General features: G+C 39.0%; 1 protein-coding gene across 1 annotated transcript in view; it reads left to right on the forward strand.

Annotated features, from left to right (window-relative positions):
• Positions 1-18058, forward strand: part of si:ch73-127m5.1 (neurotrypsin) — a 42734-nt gene extending 24676 nt beyond the window's left edge. Inside the window, exons 3-14 of the mRNA XM_007259362.4 lie at positions 78-320; positions 1602-1740; positions 2700-2878; positions 4853-5000; positions 6268-6446; positions 7882-8023; positions 9735-9946; positions 11732-11873; positions 12484-12765; positions 12904-13026; positions 13580-13860; positions 15155-18058. Coding sequence (XP_007259424.3) covers positions 78-320; positions 1602-1740; positions 2700-2878; positions 4853-5000; positions 6268-6446; positions 7882-8023; positions 9735-9946; positions 11732-11873; positions 12484-12765; positions 12904-13026; positions 13580-13860; positions 15155-15489 — 2405 coding nt within the window. The 3' untranslated portion in view covers positions 15490-18058. The remainder of the gene's footprint in view (positions 1-77; positions 321-1601; positions 1741-2699; positions 2879-4852; positions 5001-6267; positions 6447-7881; positions 8024-9734; positions 9947-11731; positions 11874-12483; positions 12766-12903; positions 13027-13579; positions 13861-15154) is intronic.
• The last annotated feature ends 1327 nt before the right edge of the window (positions 18059-19385 follow it).

Consider the following 19385-nt stretch of genomic DNA (forward strand, 5'->3'; position numbering starts at 1 on the left):
ATACTGTAATTCAAAATCATAAAATCAGACACTGGCTATGCTTGCTTTCATTTTTGTTCCTTTCTTACTTTTTTCAGTTCCTCTCTCTTGTTCGGAGGGCTTTACTGAGCTGGGCTACTACAATGGCACCGTGTCTCAGACGGACTCAGGCTCTCCCTGCCTGAAGTGGACTGAGTTTCCTGATTATGTGCAGCAGTACCCTGGCCGTGGTCTGGGAGAGCACAGCTACTGCAGAAACCCTGATCGCGAGTCCAACCCATGGTGTTTCTTCAGACAGAGCTCTGGAGCCATCGGCTGGGCTTACTGTGACTGCCACCAGGGTAAGGCCAGTTATGATCATTATTTTAGGTCTATCTTATCACAGTAATCATAATCCCATCTTGCTGGTTTAAACCCCAGTTCATGCTGCCTGCCATCAGCAGCCAGAGTCTGAGAGAGCACAGGTGGTCTTGCTCTCTCAGGGGTGGGTTGATGACATTTCTTCTCCACATCCCTCCTTATGTGATGTTGGTCAGAACAGGTGTCTGTTAGCAGATGTATCAGAGCTGGGTATCTGGCACTTTCCTTTGAGAATTTTTGGCTGCCCAGTAATGCTGCATTATTGACTTTACATGTATCAGAGGAGGGATGTTCTAGTCTTCACTCTTCTAGTGTTGGGGCATTGCTAGTGATAGGGGGAGTGCATTTTAATCTAAATTTGGGAATTGGCTTTTCATAGTGGGTAGAAAATGAGTGGGCTAAGTGCTGCCACTATGATCAGGAGATCGCTGGTTCGAATCCTGTTCATGTAGCCTGCCATCAGCTACAGGAGCCCTGAGAGAGCATAATTGGCCTTGCCTTCTCTGGGTTGGTAGATGCCACTCTCTCCATACATCACTCCAAAGGGTGATGTCTGCAACACAAGGCATCTGTGAGCTGATGTATCGGAACTGAGTCGCTGCGCTTTCCTCCGAGTGTGCTGTGATGCTACTCGGCAACGCTGCATCAGCAGCAGTGCAAAAAGAGCCAATGGCTGATTTTACATGTATTGAAGGAGGCATGTGCTAGTCCTCACCCTCCGGGTGTTGGGGCATCACTGGTGATAGGGGAGTCCTAATAAGTGGGTTGGTAATTGGCCATGTAAATTGGGAGAAAATGGATTTTTTTTTTTTAATAAAATTATTTATAAAAATATATATATTAGATCCGCATATTCTACCTGATCAGATGAAAGAGTGGAATGTGTTCTATTCAGTTTCATTCTAAATACAGCTGATGGAATTGACTGAATCATGTAACTTCTAATAAAATTGCTATTTTCGAGGAAAATAATGAGACATTGACTTCTGATATTTGTAGGAGTGCTGTTTAGAAAGTTAGCTGCTGGATGCTAACAGGGTGACTAACAGTGTGGCAATTTTCAGTGCATGAGTCACTATTTTATTTTTAGCCCTACACTGTAGTATACCTGTTAGAATATACCTTACATTATATCTGTCTCTTCTCTCCTCTCTTCTCTATCTTGTCTCTATCTTTCTTGCACTTTTATTGTCTTTTTTTCTCTTTCTCTCTTTTTTCTCTCTGTTTATCACGTTTCTATTTCTCTCTGGCTGTGTGCTCAGGTGCAGTCAGGCTGGTGGGGGGCTCCTCTTCCAAGAGTGGTCGTCTGGAGGTATACTTAAATGGTCAGTGGGGGTCTGTGTGTGACACTCACTGGACTGATCGAGATGCCAGCGTGGTCTGCAGACAGCTCGGACTGGGGTATGGCATTCCTTACACTTTAAACAAACAAGCCACTTGGACAGTGGTTCCACGTAACTAAATTGGGTTTTCTCAAAAATACCCAAAGTCATAATGATCACCTTAACCAATAGAACTATTTAAAAGTAACCAGGTTTAGTGATTATATTGCATATATTCTGTATATTGATCATTCCAAATTAACCCTTGGAAAAGACTACACACTGATGGCCATTGAGTGCCAGGGACCAATGGAAATGGTGTGAGATTTGCGCATTAAGGTTTCACTGCCCAAACATAAGGCAAGTAAATTCATCACCATGTCCAAGAAAGGCATTCTCAAGACCTAAACCTTCAGTGGAAAATAAAAATAATTGTGGGTGTGGCCATGCCAGAAAATACACTGTGTACGGAAGTTTGAATGCAAATAAATTAGATTGCATCCACAAGGAATTCTAAAGTAATTTGAGTTGAAAGAAAACTATGCATAAATGTTTTGATGCCAAATGTATATAATGATACCAGCAATTTCTTTTTGGCATGGCAAATATTCACAATGTAGGGCATGCAATGATATAAAATGATACATGATACAAAAGGAAACATTGCACTGTTTTATTTTTTTCTCGACTTACAAAATCATTTATTTTATTCTCATGTATCGGGCAGCTGTAATATAATATCTAGGGCCACACAAAGGCATTTTTTGAGTGCTTGATGGGAGTTTTTTTTTTATATGACACTATTTATCCACTACTGTGTTCAACATTTCAGATTCTAGCTGTGTGGCTTTGCGTTAATGTGAACAGATGTGCATCTGTTCATTTGCTGCCATAAGAAAGTAAAGCCTGCTCCTACTATAACTGTACTGTGCTTTATAAGTAGTCTAGCGTGGGTGTTTAGTCTGATGTTACTGTGGAGAGAAGCAGAATAAGCAGCAAGACCTTATGCTTATGTGTGTGTGTGTCTACCTGCTGCAGTGAAATCGGCACAGCGCTTCAGCACTCCTACTTCGGCCCCGGCTCCGGCCTCTTCCACTACGCTCGGCTCGGCTGCCGAGGCAACGAGAGATCCCTGCTGGAGTGCAGGAGCAGGAAGTTTGTTACCAGCGACTGCAGCCATGGCAGCGAGGCTGGGCTGGTGTGCTCCCCACCTGAAGGTCAGTACGGTTCTGAGCGAGATGCTGGAAGATGTGACCTTTTTGAGTGACGGGCAGAAAAACAGCCTCCCGTGCGGAGGTGTTTACAGAGAGAGCTTTGTTCTGACAGTGAGGAGAAAAAGTGTCTGCGGAGGAAGAAGGAGAAGTTTAAAGAAACAAAGACAGGAGTGGTCAGAAGGAGAGAGAGAGAGAGAGAGAGTGATCGAGAGTCTTCAATTGTCTCGTGTATAGTTTAATTAATTTTTCTCTCTTGATAAGACTTCAGTCATTAAAGTTAATGTTGTTTCATGTTCAATGTTTGTGTCTGGTTTGAACAAGCTGTGTATTGTGAGACAGAAATGAATCATCAGAACATCTGAGAAGTGGCTATAGAAATTCAGTGGGCTAAGAAATAGGATATTAATATGGGATAATGGGATAAAATAGTAAACGAACAAATGACTAAATCAGAGAATGAGAGTGAGAGCTATAAAGAGAGATGATATGCTGTGAAAAAGCTGGAAAGCAGAAGCAGTAATGAATTTCTGGTTACCTGCTGTGAGGAAACACAGCAGTAGATATGCTTGAATAGCCCATGCAATTATGCGTATTTCTGTTTTTAAGGCATACAAGCTTATAAAACACCAGGGTACTAATTCCTCAGACAGATCAGGATGGTAACATGTATAATGTACAGTATATAACTGTTGTTTTTTATGTGTTTCTGTGAGATTGTGATGCCTGCAACCCCTATAATGTTTCTGTCAATAGAAAAACATTTATCTCTGTTGTTGCATTGTTGATTTTTAGTTTACTATGTCATTTGAACACTGCAGCAATTCCATGATAAATGGGCATCAAAAGACTCCCTAATTACTTGGAATATCAATATATTAGAAGTTAAAAATGTTTTTGTTTGTTCTCCTGTAAAGTGGCTATTTTGGAGATACATATTTTTCTTTGGACAGCAATGACATATGATATAACCCTTTACATGACCTGTATAGAACTTAATATATATTTTGTGAACACTGTAAATTAACACTTTATACAATGTCATATAATGTATAAACCCTATACTGTATTAAGAATTTGACACAGAAGTCTATGAGCTCTGTTTTAAACCCTAAGCCCCCTAGACTTCATCCTGATAGCTCTCTATTACAAAGTTCAGGTAATGTCTGAGTGAGCCCTTTTGTGATTTAAACAGGTAATTTTTTTTGAGACTTCACAGTGAGTGGGTCATGTCATGCGGTCTGCACATAATATGACTTTGGATAATGTATTTCCATGATTTTTCAGACTATTTAAAAAAAATAGTATGTTAAAATGGCTTTATTTACCGTACATGTCCAAATGTTTGCGGATATCACATCTTATTAATACATTCTGCTACTTTACGGTGCTGACACAGGCTCTGCTCACACATGAAAATTTACTCACACCGAATGTGTAGTTCCTCTAGAGAAGCACAGCCAATAGAAGAAGACTCTGAGGAGCAGATAGACATGAATGCGAAATGTGAATTGGCACCATTTCTAATTCCTTTTGTGGGCTAAAGGGGTATAAAGAGCTCCAGCTTTGAGCTGTGAAGCACTAGAACTGTGTCCTCTTGAGCAAAATTGTGGAGTTGTGGGTGAAGTGAGTTGGTGATTATCCAACATCCTGACCTCACTAATGCTCTTAATTTTAAATACAATCAGATCCTCACAACAATTCTACAAAATTTAGTAGGAAGCGTTAGCTAGCCGTATAGACAATTACTTCAACAAAAGTAGGATTAACTACTTTATAATAGCTTTAAATTCAAAAGAAACAATGAAAGTCCAATATTGTCTATTTTCAAGTACCATATTTAAATATCTGGCCAAAATCCGTTTTGCATGTCTGGTTTACTATATACTATTTTATTTAAATCTTTGAATATTGTAAGCATATAAGCATGATTACTGACTGAGCGTTATGGATAATGTGATGCTGCTTTGACCTTTTCAGGCACTGGCCCCCCTCTGAGACTGGTAGGAGGTGAGGAGGACTTCGAGGGGAGAGTGGAGGTCTATCATGATGGACGGTGGGGAAGCATATGTGATGACCAGTGGGATGACATGGATGCTGAGGTGGTTTGCAGACAGCTTGGTCTTGGGTGAGTTCAAGCCTGTGATTCCCTGCAGTACAGTCCTGTTGTCATATCATTTATAATGATATATTAAAAAAGATGTGTTTTTTGTTAAAGGTGTCCTTTTGCTAAAATCCACTGTTTCTTGTTTTTTGTGAAATACAATTGGCCTCTCTAAAATGTACACATTTTGTAAAGTAAGATATGACATTGCGAATACTGCTATTAGTGTAAAAATGTCTTTATTTTAAAATGATTCTAACTGTTGTCCGTCTCTGGTGTCACAGTGCTGTTAGCCAATCAGAGGCGATATGTTTGCATGTATGAATATTAATGAGCAAGATCCTATCCTACACCCCCACCCACCTCCTCCACTAAGGCAGCATTATACCAGATCAACGGAACACTTTTTTCCACAAAAACTAGCTTACATGGCATTCAAAGACTACAACTAGACAGTTTAAAACAATGGAATAAAACCTTTAAAAACAAGCCAAATGTTTATGGAAAATATATGCTTTAAATTTCATTGTGTTCTGAATGTGTATCTGAGTGCATCCATCAGTAAAGGTGAAATCATGCATCTTTTATATAGGCAGAGAAACTTAAGATAATGATAGCACACAGAAAGCTCTAATTGTACATGCTGAACCATTTTTATTCTCCAAACATGCACACACAGACATACACACACACTCTGGGGAAGATTTTAACGAGTGTGAAAAGGTGCAAGGTCTGTGAATTACTGGTGCTTTGTCAGAAATACAGAAGGTAAGACGGGGTTAACTGGTTTCCGGAAATAGCTTTAAAAGCCTGCACTGAAACATTCTATATAACCTTCACATTCCACATTATTACTTCCAGCTCAGAAGACCTCTTGCTGGATTTTCTTTTTTCATCCTAGTGGATAAAGGAGCACTCTTATTTCTCTGTGTTTATGTCTGAGTGTGTAAGAGGGGATGGAGAGAGACTGAATAATTGATATCATGCTGTGGTATTTTTACTTTGTTACAGAGTCTTAGATATGTTGCTGCAGAAGCATGGAGAATACAAACTTTTAGGCAGCACAGGGACCGAGCCACTGAGTTAAACGGCAGCTCACGCAGTGTGTGTGTTATGAAGTCGGTTGGTGGTAAAGAACAGAAAGACTGCTTGACGCCTGATGCCCATGCATTCCCATGTTTTGGCTCCAGAGTTCCAGAGTTTGTGTCTCTTGAGAGAAGCTTAAATATGATATTAGATTAAAGGGTTTTAAAAGCTTGTGTAAGTGCTTGTGTGTCGTGTTTGTGTTTAGGGGCATCCCAAAGGCTTGGTCATGGGCTCACTTCGGACAGGGCAGCGGGCCAATCCAGCTGGACGCTGTGCAGTGTACAGGAAATGAGCTCTCTCTGGATGAATGCCCTCACAGTGGCTGGGAAAAACACAACTGTGACCACATGGAGGATGCAGGAGTGTCCTGTAACCCCTACACAGGTCAGAATAACACACACTAATAAATTGCTAGTAAATGCATGTCTACATTTTGGCTGGAGTGAAGTCAAATCACTTTATTTAGTTACAGTGAGCTATACATATTAGGCAACAAGTGAACAAATGAACAGTCAGTTCTTAAAGTTGAAAAGTGTTGGAAGCAAAAAAATGGGCAAGCAGGAGAACCTGATTCTCTTTTACAAGAGCCAAATTGTGTTGGCAAGATGATTAAGTCAGAACATCTCCAAAACATCAGTCAAGTCTTGTGAAGTCTTTAAAGTATCTAAACCACATCTGTTTATTCAGAAGCAATCTTTACAACACTTCAGTCATACAAGACCAGCCTCCATTCTCTTTAAATGAGAAGAGACCAAAATACTGAAAACTGAAGGTCAAATCACAGATAAAATATATGGGATTTTGCCCAATAATACAAACTTATTATGGCTACTGCGCTTGCGCAGGTCTCCACACTCCACATCCACCTGAGCATTCTCCTCTAACTCCTCTATCTGTAAACAGATGCCATGTTGTGTGTTACAAGAACTCCAATTCCCATTCATATTTTGACCAATGGCTGGTCTGCTTATTAATACCTGCTCTGTCACTATGCAGTGGTTAGTTCTTAGCAAAACTGCTTCAAATGAGGTCAAGAAGTGAACTGTTGAATTGGTGATCATGGGCACCCAAGGCTCATTAATACACATAAGGAGTGAGGTCCAGCCTATCTGGCCTGGTCCCACAGAAGAGCTACTCTAGCTCAAACTGCTGAATATGTTAATAATATATTAAAAGTCCTGTGGAGTTTATTCTACAACAGGTAATTGACAGCTGGTTTTAATGTTATGCCTGATAGGTAGGTGTCTCAAAAGTAAGGAAACACCCATATAAATCAAATCGGTTTGCCAGATGGTGATCTAATTTTAGATACAAGCTGTGGCTGAAGGAGGATACCTGTTGGGCCATGTTTACTAGGCATAATCCCATTTCACTCCTTGCCACTACTACTTAGCCCTACCTCTCTGTTTTGCACATTTTAGGGTTGCATTACCCGATTCTTGTTCAGATAGAGCGGTAGTTTCAGTGTATTATAGCCCTTTTACTCATAATACAAATTAACTAATTACTCATACTATGTCCTGGACTCCTGGTAGTTACCTTGGTAGCTAGCGACATTTCCCGTTCCACCTTAACTGGTGCAGGTGCATTTAAGGTGGAATGGAAAAATTCATGCAAGAAGATAGCGAATACCTAACTGAGAAATGGTATTGGGCCCTAGTGTCTAAAATTCTATCACCGTCTTGCAAACCGTCATCTATATTTATTGTGAAAAAAACATGGTAACTTGATAATATGTTTTTGCCATATTGCCTACCTTATTAGACATTAAAATTGCTACATTAGATATACAGACATCCCCTGGCTGTGTGTGCTGCAGATGGAGTGGTAAGGCTGGTAGATGGTGATAACCCGTGGGAGGGCCGTCTGGAGGTGTATCACTCTGGAGACTGGGGCACAGTTTGTGATGACAACTGGACTGAGCAGCACGCACAGGTGGTGTGCAGACAGCTCGGATTCAGGTATAACTTTTCAGCTGGCAACTGTTGCATGATAATCACGATATCCTCTAGCTATAAATAATATTATTGAAGCAAGGATCCATTATAATCTGGACAGATCTGTACAGTAGAATTTACTGCAGTACATACTGTTCTGTGCATGTGCAAAAACATTATATTGCATATATAAATTTTGAAGAAAGTAGTTAAGAGCTTTTTTGAGAGCCTTTTTTTATTGAGATCTACATTAAAGACCATATTTGGTTAATAAATAAAAAAACATAAGTAATAATTTGGGAGATCTGTTGAAGCATTTTAATGGATACAAACATACACAAACATACAAATTCTACTTTTGTAAGAATGGTACTTGTGTATATATATATTTTTTATTTTAATATTTGGTGTTTTACTGGGATTTTGAAAGGTGCCTAAAAAAATTTATTTATAAATGAGTATGAAATGATAGTTCTCTTATTATCAGTTTTAACTGTTTTGAAAGTCTTTATGCCTAGTTACAGCTTTTTGGTATGTATTTTTGCAATTTGTTTTTCACATTTTATAGTCCTATTTGATGCATATATTATCAGCATTATTTTTATTTCTACCACTATAGCTATATTTTTCTCTATATAAATGAATTATTCATATGTAAATTTATATAGTAATAAATATATATGAATACATAAAATAAATTCTTATTATACTGTAGAATGCATTTTTATTATATGATTAATTTGTTGTTGTTGTTCTTTTTTTCTGTTCATGAAGGCATTACAGAAAAACATACAGACTTTCGTATTAAGCTTTTTAACATTGCCTTTAGTTATTGAACATCTATAACAAAACTGTATACATCCAGGGAATACATTTACATATCACAAAAACCCAGAGCAGTAGTCAAAAGGAAATAAATATAAATAACACATTTATACATAAAAGAATAGATCCAATCCTTATATTACCTTAAACAAATCAGGGTTACATCGTTAGCATAAATTACATCTCAAATGTTTCCTGCTGTGTATATTTCTAACAAGTTATCTGGTCTTTTTTCTAATATATACTTTGTCTATTTATTCCAGTGTTTTTTTAAATAAATCCATTTTTATATTCGCTGAGAATGTTATTTTTTCCATTAGATAAATCTCCCTAGTTACGTTTAACCAGTTATCTAATGTTGGTCCTTCTTGTTGCATCCATTTTCTGGTGTGAGTATTTTTTACTGGCTGTAATACAATACAATTTATCTTACAATCTTAAGGGAACTCCATTCTGAATATATGTTGAAGAGCCTCCAATGTATCGTCCCAATTTTTTTAAATATTTGGACACCCCCAACATAGATGATAGTGGTTTGCTTCTTGGCATCCACATTTCCTCCAACCCAAAACACTTCTGATGCTAATGTTAGTAGGATTCCTATCATAGAACACTTTACCCATGGATGCTATTGTTGTTAATAATGTATGGAAAGCCAGTAGGAGGTCATTACCATTTGTGTAAATAAGCTCAGGCTAACTGTCCCCCATTTCTAACTACATTCGTCATTTTCTAATTATCTACAGCTCTATTCTTTTGTACTAGAATCAGTATGATATTACAATTATCATGTGTCTGCAGAACTGGCTTTTATGACTGAATCTATTGATTCCAGGTCTGTGAATGGTCTATATATAGCAGTCCTCAGTAAAAGGTGAATGTGTGTGTGTGTGTGTGTGTGTGTGCGCAGGGGGGGTGCGGAGTTGGCTCCTGCAGGCATGTTTGGAGAAGGAGCGGGGCTGATCTTGCTGGATGATGTGCAGTGTGAAGGTTCTGAGTCCTCTCTGCTGGAGTGTAAACACAGCGTGTGGGGACGTCACGACTGCTCTCACAGTGAGGACGTGGGCATCCGCTGCCACAGAGCTGAGACCAACGAGGTGCCTGCGGCCTCAGAAACCACAGGTTGGTTAAAAACAAAGCATCAGTGTGTTTGTAGTGTGTGTGTGTGTGTATGTGTGTGTGGAAATGTTTGCACAGATCCTGATGTGTTAAAGTGATAACTATGCTAATTGGTAGCTCCCAGGCTACACACTGTACACTGTTAATTGTTCAAATAAGAGAGAGAAGAAGAGAGGGATGAGAGATAGGTAGAGAAAGGGAATGATGGGGAGAAACCAAAAGGTGTTGAGAGAGAGGGACAGAAAAGGAGAGAGGGGGGAAGGGTTAAGGGAAGAGGGAGGGGAAGGGTTAAGGGAGGAGGGAGGGGAGAAAAAAGATATGGAGCATGCAAGAGAGAAAGATGAGAGAAAAAGAGGATAGAGTGAAAAAAGTGAGGGTCAAAGAGAGATAGACGGGCAAAAGGAAATAATGGGGATAAGGGGGAGAGAGAGAGCAACATACAGAAAGAGAAAAAGGATGTGAGGAGAAACAACAACAGAGAGAGATTGTGAGGGAGAAAGACAAAAGTGCAAAAGAGAGAAAGAAAGAGAGACTAACAGAAAGAGGGTAGAGAGAGAAAAGGACATAGAGAGATGGGTGAGAGAAACATGAACAGATATACAGAAAGAGAAAAATGAAGGAGCAAGACAGAGGGACAGAGAGAGAGAAAGAAATGGAAAGAGAGATACAAAGAAAACTGAGGTAAAGAGAATAATGGGAAAATATGGGATGAGAGACAAGAAAGTAAGAAACAGAGAGAAACAGAAAGAGAAAAGAGAACAGAAATGGACAGGAAGAGATAGAGATAAAGTAAAGGGGAAAAATGTGTGGTAGGAATGAGATGCAGAAAGAGAGAGTGAAAGAGACAGAGAGAGGTAGAGAGAAAAGACAAGGAAAACAGAAATACAAAGTGCAGAGAGAAAGACAAATAAAGAGGTAGAAAGAAAAAGCAATGGGAAGAAACCTGGTGTGGAGAGAGAGAGAGAAATCTGAAAGAATAAGAATGATGACAAAGAAAGATAGGTTAAGAATAGAGAGAGTTGAGGTATGAAATTGAATGAAATACAAGAAATACAAGGAGAAACAAGAAATAAGGATAGAGTTAGAGAGAGAGACAGACAGACAGAGAGAAAGAGACAGACAGAAAGGGAGAGAGAGAGATTCTGGTGATGAGCTCCATTACACGCACCTTTCTGTCCCCCTTTTAAATTCAGCAGAGATCTAAATGTCAGTGCGGTTGTTTGAATGTGGCCCAAAGGGCAGAATAAATACATACAGCTCTTCAGAATCACCAGCGTTCTCTGTGTCTGTAAAGATTTCTATTAGAATTTCAATAAAGCCATTTGTAGTCCTGGGTGACCACAGCCTCCCAGCTGACATTTGCAGTGTACCAGCATGCAGCATTATTTACTGTTTTTACAATCAGTGAATCTGACTCCGTCACACACTGTGAGATGTTTTTTTTACCCCAGTATTTAAAGTATTTACCAGGCTTTGCATGTTTTAATCAGCTCTTTAATGTGCTTAAATCATATTCAGAGTAGTTTAGCCCTCAGCAAGTCTGAAGTTTCTGAACAGTTGTGGTAAAGTGGGCTGTGTTTGAAAGTGTTTGCGGAAGGCAGTGTGTTTAAATTAATATTCAATGAGGGTTGTCATGTTATCTGGTGCGAGCACATTTCCTTTGCTTAGCATCTTCACGCTCATCTTCACAAAGTCGCAGGGAAGGTCTGGGCTTGTGAGATAGTAAAGAGTTTGATAAACAAGCCACTTACCTGAACTTGACTTCTGGGTGGTTTTGGGTTCTCTTAGGTGTTCTGGTGAGACTGGTGTCTGGGGAGAGCAGGAAGGAGGGCCGAGTGGAGGTCTTCCTAAACGGAGAGTGGGGCAGTGTCTGTGATTCTGGCTGGAATGATGTTAATGCTGCCGTGGTCTGTAGACAGCTGGGATTCACGTAAGTACATGCATGATTTAACTGATCCTCTGTACATATAAAAACCCCAAAGATTTCTTATAAGATTGATTTAATACTTATTTTAATAGTTACCGTTCTATATATTTATGCCAAATGTCATAGGTCATAGGTCATCATCACTTTTGCCATGTCACATTAAATCTAAAGAACACTGAACTACTGACCTGTGGGATATGAGTGTGGGCCACCTGTATTAAATGTGGATATAATTTTCATTGTATATATATAATATACAGTGTATTATTTGAGCAAAGTATCAAAATATCAAAAGTAAGTGAACTGAAAGACAAACAAATATTGATCTAATATACTCTATTTCTATGTAATGTAATACATTAAAATAATGTACACATTTAAATCATGTGCATTAATAATACAGCTATGGCAACTGTGTAGTCTCTATAACTGTTAATAGGGTCACTTTAACAAAGGCTGAAAACAGCTTATTATGACACATATTTTAGCCTTTGAAGGCCTGTATGATGTGCAGTGCCAGGCCTGACATATTCTTTGCCCAAGAATGACTAATTCCAGAAAAAAAGAGAGGCAGGCAGGCAGGCAAGTATGAATTTTCTTTTCTTTGTGGCAGTGGAGTGTCTAAAGCGCGTCCAATGGGCTACTTTGGTGCTGGAAAGGGCCCAATCCACTTGGCCAACGTGAGATGCACCGGCAAAGAATCCTCTCTGGGAGAGTGCCCTGCTAAAGGGTCGGACAGCCATGTGTGTAAGCACGGCCAGGACGCCGGGGTGGTGTGTGACTACGTGCCAGAGCCAGAGACAGATATCGCTATAGTGGGCACGCACACGTGTGGCATAAGGGGCGGGGCTGAAAGACGCAGCAAAAGGATCGTCGGAGGATACAAATCTCTAAGGTGATTGATTATATATGGCTGTGTAGTATACAGTTATTTCAAATGTACTCTGTTTTCTCACCTTATTGGAATAGTTTTGCATTGTTTGGCATGATGAATAATGAATCCCTGTTTTGTGTGTGTGTGTGTGTGTGTCAGGGGGGACTGGCCGTGGCAGGCATCTTTGTGGCTCAAGTCTCAGTCTAAAGGCTCCCAGCCTCTGTGTGGGGCCACTCTCATCAACTCCTGCTGGCTGCTCACTGCTGCACACTGTTTCAAACGGTGAGAGTGACACCTGCTGGACACAAGCAGCACTCACTTACTCTCTCTAGTGTCCACTGGCATTTCACAGGCACATTCTATATATAAATATAATAAAATCATTATTTGAATGGGAGAACCGTTGTATGTATCACATTTAAGTGATTGGTTCTTTAAAGAACAGTTAAAGAATTATAATGCAAAATAGATAAAGGTATATTTAAAGCATAGCACCTATCTGTTTTTATTCTTCAAATAGCTTATCTTAATAAGATGTGCTCATATGAAAACCCATTTTTTATTTGTCTTCAAATAAAAAATGTATTAAAATGTAATTAAAGTGACCAATGTAAAAAGGTAAAGTAAAGTACATTAAATGTATTTTGTATAAAACTTGATACATTCAGAATGTTATATTTATAGCAGTTTTTAAAGCAAACTAAACATTACAAGTCAGTCTTATACATTCATACCACAGTGGTTTTATTCCACATTTTTGAGATTTTGTGTTTTCTCTCTTTCTCTCTCTGTCTCTCTTTATCTGTCTTTCTCCCTCTCTCTCTTCCTGCTGCAGGTCTGGCAGTGATGCGTCTCGGTATGTGGTGAAGCTGGGTGACTATCACACGGAGGAGCAGGATGATTTTGAGCGTGTGCTCCCCCTGGAGCGAGTGGAGGTGCATAGGAAGTACAGCAGTGAAAGTTGGGAGCATGACGTGGCTCTGATCCGGCTGAAGGGAGCTGAGGGAAAGTGTGTGTCCTTCAACCCTCACACCAACGCTGCCTGCCTGCCTGCACCTGGCAGCAAGTGGGGCAAGAGACCAGCATCCTGCGTCATCACTGGCTGGGGTGTGTCAGGTAAGATGTGCATCACTTCAAAGAAGTCAAGAACATCTGTTACTGTTCTGTCAGATTTATTATATAAAAATAAATGACTATATGAAAACTAATAGACTTCAGTACTTCAGTATCAAATTTCAAAATCTGAGTAGTCAGTCATATCAGCGTTCATGAACCATTAAGCCTGCTTGTTGTAAAATCTAGCCTGATGATTGGCTGTCTCAGTAACAATCAGCATGCCTTTTCTAAATGTCAGCGTTACTTGTTTAGTCTGAGGCCAAATCCACTCAGTTCATACTCCCACTTCTAGCCCTTCTCATCTGGATTAGGCCACGCCTTTCTCTGCCGTGAATTTAATAGAAGGTTTTGGGAAAATAAATATTGTCAAAGGAATCTTGACTTTAGAATCCAAGAAACTGATATTAAAGAATAGTTTATTACCTTATATAAAACTTTATACAAAACCAATTTTGCATGTCTTTTCCATTGTAATAGGAAATTCTAATGTTTAAAAAAGGCATTCTGAATGGAACTGAGATAGCCAATCATTAAGCTAGGTTTTAAAACATGCATGTCTAATGATTCATTAATGCTGATATTTTGAAATTTGATACTGAATTTTTTATACTATATACTAAGTATTAATTAAGGAATTTGGCATTTTTAATGTAATACAGCTGCTAGATAAGTAACAGATGTTCTTGACTTCTTTAAATCCAAATGTAATGTAATGTAATGAATTCAAGAAGCAAATTTTACCCGACCAATTTAACAAGTAGAACACCTACAATACTGTTACAAGTAATAAAGTTACAATTATGATAATGATAAATTGTAGATTCGTCGGTCGAATTAACAGCTCAAACTATTCTTAATTGGCCCATAATTTAATAAAACTAAATTATACAATGTAATGGAAATACAATATTTAAATATACACTATATATACAAATGTTTTGGACACTCCTTGCGATTTACTTTACGTTAAAATACTTTACTTTTACTTTACGTTATGTTGCAGCCACTGCTAACACAGATGACTATCTGGAGCTGATAATCATGAACATATTGGCACTAGAGCAGTATAAAGCATTGCATGAGTTGGGAAATTGGGATTGAGTTGTGAAAATGATATTTAAACCTTTCTGTACAGCCAGAAAAAAGCATGGTGTAAGTCTCTGGTTACTGAATGCAATCCACACATCAATGCTACAAAGTGTAGTAGAAATCCATGACAATCTTCCTTTCTCGCTCTTCCCTTCTCTCTCTCTCTCTCTCTCTCTCTCTCTCTCTCTCTCTCTCTCTCTCCCAGACACAGATCACCCTCGCACGCTCCTCCAGGCATGGGTGCCCCTCCTCCCCACCTGGCAGTGCAAGAAGCGTTACGGCGAGCGTTTCACCAGCCATGGCATGCTGTGCGCTGGCAGCATGAGCTCTGACCACCGTCACCATGCCGACAGTTGCCAGGGTGACAGCGGGGGTCCTCTGGTGTGCCAAGGCGAGGCCGGCCGCTGGGTGCTCACGGGGGTCATCTCCTGGGGTCACGGCTGCGGCGACCCCTCGTACCCAGGGGTTTATTCGAGAGTCAGCCGTTACCTGCCGTGGATCGAGCAGGTCACACACAGCACGGCCCCCCTCCAGCACTGAACTGCTCGACACCCACCTGCCACTGGCCACAGGACTCTCGAGACTAGAGATGGAGAGAGAAAAAAGAGCCAGAGAAAAAGAGTGGACTGGACACCATCCGTGCACTCAGTAGCCCTGGATCTACTATTATCCTTCTGTCTTTCCTCCAGTACTTGACTAATACCTGACATACCTGGCCCATAGCTTTTAGAGCGTCTGTGGTCCATTGCATTTTAGGCTTTGCTTACACTCTGGAAGGCCGAGGTTGTAGTTCACGCGCTGACTGACTGGTGTGTGAGGTTTTGAGGGACTGTAGGAGTCGTTTCTTTACGTGGTGATTCTGTAGTGCTGTCTAACGGACGCAGTGCATGTTAATGTATGTATCGTATTCAAAAGCCAGCCATTGTGTGCAGCCTCCCAGTTCTTCTGCATGGTAGAGAATGGCAGCATCAGCTCGGTGTGTGGGCAGGTTTTTATTTCTTATTTTATTTCTTCTTTCCGTGGGTATATAGGTTCTGCTGTAAGTATAAGAAGAAAGAAAAAGAAAGGACCCCCCTTTTATTTAACCTTTTGGCTGCTGATTACCGTTAACCCATTTATTGACCAACTTTACAGATTGGCTGATTGATGATGTCCAGACGTGAACGCTCTCCTCATGAAGGATTTCTCTCAGTGTTGTGAATTGCATTAGACTTGCATTATAGAGTAGAGTGGTCATGAAATGTTGAGCTTGTTTTTTAGATAGAATAGAGATAGTATAGAGTTATGAGCTAGCTGTAGTGATCTTTTAAAGCCATCAGTCCACCAGGAATGCCTCAAAAATGGGTCCGAATCAGGCATTCAGGCATCCGCTGAATTGAATATAATAAGACGTCAGATCCAGTATAGTCTTTGTTCACTATGTTGCATTCCTAAATACTGCAAGCTTTCAAACGACTCAGTGTACATTATTTTTTTGCTTTCTGTAGCTATTTGATATTTTAGACTGTGGTTTTAGATTAGATTAGTGTATTAGGATAATAATAGGGAATAGCCATAATTAATTTTTCTGTCATATAGTGTACTTGTTTTGTTCGTGACAACATCAAGCCATTCAGAGGTTCGAACTGTAGTAAGGGTAGGATAGATAGGATAGGTTTTGTTTGTCGAATGGGGGAATCCAAAAGGAGTTCCCGGTATATCAGTATTGCCTTCAAACTCTTAATGTGTGTAAAGTGAGGAAACGTTGGAAAGATAATTTTATTTTTTACTGATTTCAGGTAGAGTCACTTTATTTTATACCATGTCTTAATGCTACTTCTCTTTGTGGTACGAGTTGTGTGTTAATCGTCCAGTGGGTGGCGATATTGTGTTTTTTACTCGATGGGATTTCAGCTATACTGTAGGTTCTGTGATCTGTGTATCAGTCTTATACAGTAGAGTGTGTCCTTTTGTTTTTAAAGCTAGACAGAGCTCTGTACATATCATCTCATCTACATTAAGACTTTTTGAGAAAGTGACTTTAATTCATTTTGCATTTTGCCTTTGCATACGTTGAGGGGAAACAATGTGTACTGTAAGGGCTTTATAACTTGTGGTGATTTCCTAATAATTGGCAGCATATTGACAGTGTAAATAAGGAATAGAATTGCAGCTATTCTTATGTTGCGTTGCATTGCCTGCCATTTTAAGGGCATATATGGTGGTTTGAGTTCAGTTAGAGTCACTATATATTTGTAGTTCCATTAAGGCAAGTGCCAGAGTGCAAACAGATTGTTCCTTACCAATTATTATTAAACATGGAGCTATTTCTGTGTTAAACATTTCATTCATGAACATCCAAATATATGGGTGTAGATACAATCGAAGCAGAGATATATAGAGCTATATCTAAAAATGAATATGTTTTATGTGTAAAAAGGGGTTTAATTAGTGCATTTTAACTCTTAACATGAAAGTCTATAGCTAGTCAGTCTACTAGTAATCATGATATAGGCCATGTCGTACAAATTAATTAAATTATTTGTAATTTTTAATGAAACTAAACACTAAATTACTTAAAACCACTATGCACAGTTAATAACAACAACAAAAACAGCTAAATGCAAGCCTTGTGTAGGTGTATGTGTATAGCTGCATCTGCTACTATTGCTCGCACGTACCATAGTGGAAACAAACCTGACTCTAGAGCTCAAAGCTAGCAGCGCTTCTTCTTTCTCTGAATATGGGAATATCATTAAATACAGTAATAGTGAATCTGCAGTGTTCCTCTGCTGTCTGTTTATTGACTTAATCATCTTGGATGGTGTCTGCTCTAATCTCTAATCAGAAGCCTTGTCAATGTGATCGGGCCCCCAGGAGACTGCTGACCACCACTGGGCCTCAAAAGTGCTAAACAAACAAATTAACAAAAAAAAAAGGACCATCTGCTTTCTGACACATTGGGCGAAATAGGGTGATGATATCAGCTGCATGTCATGCAAGCATTTGTTTGTGTGTGATGTTTTCAATCATTCAGTCTTATGTCACATTTCTGCCAGCTCTGTAAAAATGCTTTGGATATTTTCATGTGTGACGAAGTGCCAAAATAAAATGATTTCTTCTCGTGGCATTTTTTTTCTTTGGGGGATACATTTCTTTAATTATCTGGATAAAAAAAATTACTTGTTTTCGTAAATTGATTAGAACAAAAAAAACTCACAGGTCCCTTTCTGCCTACGATGTCACACTTAAAAGCATGATGAAAGTTTCTGTATCTGATTCAAAAGATAGCAATACCTCCTGACATTTCCATGGTATGGACAGCACACAGCTATATATGAGTTTGGCTGTGTTTTAATTCAATATTAACTTGTTTGCCCAATTAAACAGAAGGCTAAATTATTTAGATGTGACTGTGTGCCCTACTGCCTCAAAATCCTGTCTGTCTAGACAGCATTTTTCACATTTCAGACACAGCCTTTGAGAACACCTTTCTTTTTCTCCCCAACATAACTGCATTTAACTGCAGTTCACCAAACAGAAGCAGAATTTATAATTTATCAGCGCTATTCACTGAGATAATTCAGTGGTTACTGTCAGTAAAAACATTTAGCTATTTTTCTAAGGCTATGAATGTTGCTGCTTAGGGCAAGATTCCTGCACAGTTTGTTTTTTCTTTTTTTGCAACTCAGCCATTAATTTCCTGGTGTGGTTTGTGCATTAAGCTCCAGGCCATGATTTCCTCATATCTGCTTTAATTTAATGTTTAACACACACTGGATCACAAATTGTGGTTGTAGTAAACGATAACATCGACAGGTGGCGCCAAAAACGCATGGATTATTGTTTATAATGTGCCTAAAATAAATATCAACTAATGCTCTTCCTTCCATTAATAACAAACAGGAAGAGGGACTGTACTGACAACACTCAATGGAGAATTATAGGGAGGTTAAGTTAAACTCTTTTTCAGCAGCTGATACTGAATATTCCATAATTGTTCAGTAGCAGTTGATTTCTGATTACACTGGTTGGAATATAACTAAAATAAAAAAAATAAAATTACTTTAAAATAACTTTTAAATAATTTAGTAACTAGTGTTTTCTTTAACTAATATCCGTTTAAATAGTGGTGCTGATATTTAGTTAAGAATTTAACACATTTAACATTTTTAAATGATTGCACAAAAATAGCAGAAAAGCAGAAAACATAACTTTATGTTTCTGGTCAATCAGATGAACTTCATATAAACTTTAATATCCTCATGTCACTATTAAAAATACTAAAAAGTAGGTTGCACTGCATAGTGTTCGGTTCTGTTTTATTTTTTAAACAAAATTATACATTTCTCAGCCTGGCTCAATGCTGGAATGTTGGTTCAGTGTTGGTGAAGGGCAGGTGTACTGTTTGATTGACAGCGTTTGCACAGACCACGCCCATATGAACAAAGCCACGC

Source organism: Astyanax mexicanus, chromosome 15 (assembly GCF_023375975.1).
Source record: "Astyanax mexicanus isolate ESR-SI-001 chromosome 15, AstMex3_surface, whole genome shotgun sequence".
Classification (NCBI taxonomy): Eukaryota; Metazoa; Chordata; class Actinopteri; order Characiformes; family Acestrorhamphidae; genus Astyanax; species Astyanax mexicanus.